Raw genomic sequence first — 6539 nt, 5'->3', positions numbered from 1 at the left:
CCGGGGCCACCGATGATCTCGACTGTCACCGGCACACTCGGTGGGTGTTCCGGGGCTAGCAAATGTCAGGGTTCGACTAAAAAAAAAAATGAAATACATAACATGGCGCGCATCCACTAGCTAATAATGACAGACCTCTCCCTGGAGGAAGCAGAACAGACGGATAGTGTTCCGTCTCCAGCTCCAAGTTCCATTACTTTCACAGAATTCGTTCCCCCAGCCAAGTTTCATATAGACTGAGCGAGTTAACACTCAGTATACTTTGAAAGCCCACAGAAGAGGGAAATAAAAGCTGGGGGGGGGGGGGGGGTTGTGGAGTTGAGGAAGTGGAGACAATGGAAAGATAATTTACTTAGATGTTTAATTTATTATTTTCCTCACACCACGCATTTTTGATTGTTTCCCATCATTGATTCTAAGTCCACGGATTTAAAATGCAACGATTAGCATTATTACTCATACCAGTAATGTCATAACCAAGTCACTTAGGCACAAACAAAAGGCCCATAATCATAATCTCGACTTCATTGCAAATGAGTTGTTTTATAAATATTTGTAAGCAGCTTAAACTTCTGAAGTGGTATTGCTTCATCTCCGCAGTACGGTTCCAAAAACTATTTTAATATATCTTGACTAATGCCGCCTTTTTAGACACATATCACCCAAATACACGGTATGCTTTGCCCATCTAATTAAATACTCACAGCACAAGAATGCAAAAACATTTTTTTAATTGTCTGTGTAAGACAGGGAAGGAACCCGGCCAGCTGTCACTCAGGTGATCAGGCAGCAGGATGACGGCTGTGACGAAGCTCCTAAAATGGCGGCACATCGCGCCCCGGAGGAAAATGTCCGCTCTGGAGGGGCGGTGCTCACGCGGCCGGTCAACGTTCTTAACGACCTCTGGGTGGCGTAACGCCTGTGGCGGAGGCGGGGCGTGGCTGACAGGTTTTAGGCTCGTTCCTGTGCGCTCATAAGCCCGGCAGTGGGTTGGCATCCCGTCCGGGCCTTCCTGTGCCCACAGCCTTGTGCCAGCAGGGTTTGGGTCAAAGTCAATGTTTGGTGACCCCAGGCTTGAGACACAGAAGACCTGTCCTGTTTCTGTCCCGATTTGAGCTCAACAAACTACACTGAGTGGCCAAATTACTGGGTACTGAATTCAATACTGATCCAGAACTGTAGACAGTTATCTCCTATAGAAAGGGACCCCAACCCTGGTTCTGGAGAGCCTCAAGAATCCACACAAGATTACTTAACTGTGATCAACTGCTTTAATTGATACATTGCCTGTTTTATGGGAAATGTCTTCTTTTACTCCTAAGGGAAATCCAGAAAGTATGCAGCTAAGCTCTGGCTTCCAATGCACAGTCAGGACAACTGCAGTCCAAACCCCCCTGCACCCCCCCCCCCCCATGCCTTCCCCACACCCCTCCTCATATTTCCACACACTGCTGAGCATTTATGCTATCTGTTTCCAAAGCCCTCGCAATGGTAACCCAAGAATGCAACCGTCACTGAAATCTTTTCATTTATACAGGAAGAATTAAGCATGTTTGAGATGAGGAATACAATCCCTCCACCACCACCCCCCAACCCCCCCCCCCCCCCTCCAGCCACACATACAGCTCTGTGCCTGTGTAGAACTGACCATGTGTTCACATTTGAGTGTGGGGGTATGTGTGAGAAGGCATGTAATACACACACTATTTCTGAAATCCAGATTAGCAGTCTAACACCTGCTATTCATGCTAGTTAAAACCTACTTATCACCTTGTACTGAGTAAGTAAACCTATCTGTTAAGGGAGATACTGAGAGTGAACCCTTTCCTCTACTTCAAAGTGATATAATGTATGTGAAAGTATATGGAATTATGTGTGATAACAATCTGGTCTTACTTTTACACTCCAGCATTTACCAGACACTGCCTGCTCTTTATCAAGAGAAACTGAAACACTTCTCACACACAGTTCATTAGGCGGGGCTGGGTGTTTCACTAGAGCAATTCAGGTTAAGTACCTTTCACAAGGTTACAATGGCAGCGCCTCAGCTGGGACTCTTTTACCCAGCAGCCTTTGCAATACGAGCCGAGCTCCCTGACCATCAGGCTACACCTCTCGATCTGCTAGCTTCAGTGTCAGTTTTCCGTTGGCCCCCGCAGTCCGAGAGAGAGAGAGAGGACGAGGAAGAGGAGAGCGGGAGGTTATAAATAAAAGCAGAAGTGACGAGCCCCTGTAACTTTCCCTGTCTTTAATTACCGCGCGACGTCCTCTGCAAGCACGCTCTCTTAGAGCGGTGCCACGACTTCCCCCTCAGCGCTGCCGTTGTTCGCGTATCCAGCGGTCTTTCTGTCACAGTCTACAGACACGATCGCTTTCTTCTTAGCAGTCGCACTCCCCCCACCCCCCCCGCCCTTTCCACCGTTCCTCCTCTGCCCCGAAATGAGTCCCGCCGTTTCACAATCCTCCTGGCCCGTCTGCCGCGGTCTCGGTTCCCATAGCAATCAGAGAGGACCCTGGTGTATCGCTACCTCACTTAGGAATGTCCTGAGTTCTTGGCTTAGAACGTCCCTCAAACAAGCTGGAAAGCACCGCTGTTTGATGAATGGATCGAGGAGACAAAGGCCGCTAAAACATGCTAATGGCCAGCTTTGTCCAGAGGAACGCAGTGCCTAAGCAAACTGCAGTTGGTGATAAAAGCTCGCGATAAGCTCTGTGATACGTTTCGGTGCGCTTTGAAAACCCTTTTAAGAGACCTAGCTTAAGGACAGATCCTATATCTCTTGTACACACGCTAATTTAATTGGTCTGGTTTTGCCATATGACACATTTCAGCCAATCACAAGTAAGTTCAGGCCCCCCCTGGTGCAAGTGATACATGTTCAAAAAAATAAATAGAGCAAGTGATTCTCAAATGATTTTACCCTTGCAGATAGTCGACTTCTTTTCAATCTGAACTGCACTGAATTCCTTGCATTCGAATCTCATGCATTTCAACAGGCACAATGCGTTAACAACACGTCATCCATGGAGAAGGACATCAATTGCCTCGGGACGCTCTTTGATGCAAAGACGCCGCGATTTCTCCATAAAGATCTGTAGATTCGTACCCTGCAGAAACGCATGGATTTTCACTCGATTCAAAGTGCGACTGTCTTCGCTCCGAGCCAGTTTCTCCTCATCAAAATAGTGAATTCCTTTCTTCACTTACACCCCACATGCTTTCTTCTGTACAATTTGGAAAACAACAGAGTATGAAAAGAATTCCAACCCCCCTCCCCCCCCACACCACCATCTCCGTGACCCAACCACCCCCCCCCCCCCCCACCTCAAATCTTTATTTTGGAAGTCTCTGTGTTGCTCAGAGTTTTTTGAGCTGTAACCAACAATAACAGCATCCCATAAACAACGCTCAGGCAGATTGGGGGGGGGGGCGCTGAGGGATCTTGGCTTCAGGAGAGGGTCTTTGGCAGGTTCAGCTGAGCCCTGAATGTCCTCGCTGTGGCATTGCTGAGGTATGATGTCAGTTCCTGGACATGCTGGGTCTCTCTAGAGCGCCTGTTCTGATCTCCTGTGGCCCCATTTCCACTGATAATGGGGGGGCTGTTGAAGGGCTGGGGGGTGCATGGGGGGTGACCGACGGTCCTGGAGTGACACAGGAAGTAATTGGAGAAAACCTATACCAGGCCTGCAATAATCCACAGATCTCAATCTCTCTTTTCTGAACCGTGACTGAAATTTAAAGCCATGCTACAGTCGTAACATTTTTCATTCTTTTACTGTTCTTTTGGGTTTGCATTTTTTTATTGGTCTGAACTTAACAAAAACAAATGCCAGACATGAGAAAAAATTTTTTTTAAATCAGACCGGAAATTCAACAATGAATTATGTGCTTGAAATATGATGTCGTCTTTATGAGATTAAAGTGAGAAGTGAGTTTAAGATCAAACACACACTCGCAGCATATTTCATTTATATAGGAATATAAAGGACTGCAATAGGAAAGAGCCTGGGACCAGTAACCAATAATTTCGGGTTTTAGTTAAACCTAGTCCCACATCGTAGTACAAACATTGATCATATTGTATCTTTGAGCAAACACTGCCATCTGGTGGCTAAATATATTATATCCACCACCAGGATTTAATTAGTTCTTATTATATAATAATATTTCCATTCTGAATAGTCACTTCATTTCAGTTATCTCAGCTTTAGCCAGGACCATGTGAGGAAAAAAAACATTGGGGGTCTGTTTGGGATAATATGTAAATCTCTACCCTTCCAAATTGTTTTTCCTTTTGTATTTGGTCCATTTTTGTGGTTTTATACTTTCCGTTTTAAAACAGAATTTCAATTTAGTGCAGGAGACCACAATGGGCATGAGAAAATTCCTCAGTAAATAAAATATGTTATTACCACTGTCCTTTGTTGATAACAATGACAAAACATATGAATACGAATGCTACTAAAACAATGCAGAAGAATATATACATTTCCACTCAGATTCACAGATGGTTAGAACTTGATGATGCAGAAATAATATTTGCTGATTCCCAAACTAGAAAGTTAAATAAATCTGTTTCGGGAGAGAGGTGGGACTGGATTGGCAGTCCAGGTGCACTTTGGCTGGTGCACTCTGTGTTGCCATGGACACCAGTCCCGCCCAGCTTCTCACTCCACTCCTGAAGATTAAAACAATTGAATAAAGAGGTACAGAAGAAAGTAGGGAATCCTGCAATCCCATAATTTACTGAACAACAAATTTAATCAGTGCAGCCACCACAAACTCTAAACACGATAATACTAACGTATGCATTTTCTTAAAAACTCTGATTGCCCCCTTGATCCTCTTGAGACAGTTCATCTGAAATAGTCTTTGACGCAGAAACACAAAGTTCTTGTGTATTTTTAACACAGCCCTGCCTGGACTTCACCTCCCATGAGCACCGCTGCCAAGATTAAAAATCAACCCAGAATCAGGGTAGGCAACCGGTCAGATTTCTGCCTCCTCTTCCTCCTCCTTCTCCTGGCACCAAAAATCTCTGCTCTCATGGTCCTCACTTTGACTTGAATGGATCAGACCAGACCTTCACCCCTGGAGGAGCACAACACAAATACTTAGGGTGATCAGGTCCCTACTGCTGAGAGCATATTCTGCCTGATATGCAGCAGATACTTCCCAGAGGTGACATTTTTCACAAAGATTAAATACTACTACACTGTAAAATTCCCGGTGTTAATTCAAATCGAGCAGAGTATATATGAGCCCATTAGGGACCATAAGTACTTCCTAAGAGTTAATTTAACACTGACCATTTTACAACGCATTCATGTGGACGTACGTTAATACCTGCCCACTGTTTTGTACAGGTGCACACGGAATATCATCTCATTCAGTCCCGAGGTTTTATATTAATAATAAAGATATATAGATTTGAAGATTATTATTAGTCTATTTTCCCTGCCGAAAATTACGATCTCATACGGGGTGTCATGTCATATCGTTTTATTCCAACAACATGGTGTGGCAAGCGTTTTTGCAAAAACAATAGCTAACTGGATGCGTGACGTTTGGTTAAATTAGTCGATTACTACATTAATTACTATTCATTCCGTCGAGTCAATTTCACCAAACGTTACGCATTACCTCATTTGTGAAATTGCACTGTACTTCATTAACTCCACGCTGCAGGTGTGACAGCCCCGTGACAATCTAATGTTGTGCTCACTGTGCAGTTGGCTCCGCAGGTGTAAAGGCACTAACTCACCTACGGGTTGGACATCCGCTTGATTGATTCCAGCTCGGTTCGTGGTCTGAACTTGCTCTGTTTAAAAATAAAAAAATAATGCAGGCTAGGTAGGATACTCATTATAGAGGACTCACATTGCCAACTATCCAGCTAATTAAACACACACGTGAGAGGTTGGCTAGCTGTCGATCCACAGATAACTGTGGATATCAATAAATCCCAACATGGATCACACAGAATGGTTAAACAGATTATCTGTTTGGCTGGTTCAGAAAGTACTGACTGGACCTAGGGTTGAAACAAAATGCTCACTGCTCTATGGCTACTATTGCTAGCAAGCGCACCATAAAATTAGCACAACAAATGAAACGAGTCACTTAGATTGGCTACTTACTGTACTCATGTACGTGTGTCATAGGATGAAAAAATATCGGATAGAAAGCGGCTGCAACCGCCGTTACAAAACCTGCAAATATTAAAGTGGTTCTCCTATTTCGCGACATTTTCCTTATCATTCTGGGACTTCTGTGTAGTCCACAAGGACAGGAGCACTCTCAGTAACTACTTCCTGTGTAAAAGTGCTACACTAGCTCATAGACCGTAACTACACACTCCCTCTAGTGGTGGGTATGAGGGACAGTTTAGATGAGAAACAGTGCTCCCTCTTGCGGATAGTAAAAAAAACAGTAGGAGGCTGCAAAAGAGTCAAAGTCCGCTAACTTCACCATTAGTGTCATAAAATTGGGTCAAATTATTATATTAATACTTTATCTCCCTGGACATCAGAAAAAT

The 6539-nt window shown here is 44.3% G+C and overlaps 1 protein-coding gene across 1 annotated transcript; it reads right to left on the bottom strand.

Annotated features, from left to right (window-relative positions):
• Positions 1-4740: 4740 nt before the first annotated feature.
• On the bottom strand, positions 4741-6327 carry smim20 (small integral membrane protein 20). The gene is made up of 3 exons (XM_064343823.1): positions 6142-6327; positions 5766-5822; positions 4741-5092 (listed from the first exon to the last, which is right to left on the bottom strand). The coding sequence occupies exons 1-3, from the start codon at positions 6260-6262 to the stop codon at positions 5055-5057; spliced, it is 216 nt and encodes a 71-aa protein (XP_064199893.1). The 5' UTR covers positions 6263-6327; the 3' UTR covers positions 4741-5054.
• Between the last annotated feature and the right edge of the window lie 212 nt (positions 6328-6539).

This window comes from Anguilla rostrata, chromosome 7 (genome assembly GCF_018555375.3).
Source record: "Anguilla rostrata isolate EN2019 chromosome 7, ASM1855537v3, whole genome shotgun sequence".
Lineage (NCBI taxonomy): Eukaryota > Metazoa > Chordata > Actinopteri > Anguilliformes > Anguillidae > Anguilla > Anguilla rostrata.
This window is presented reverse-complemented; position numbering and strand designations above follow the sequence as displayed.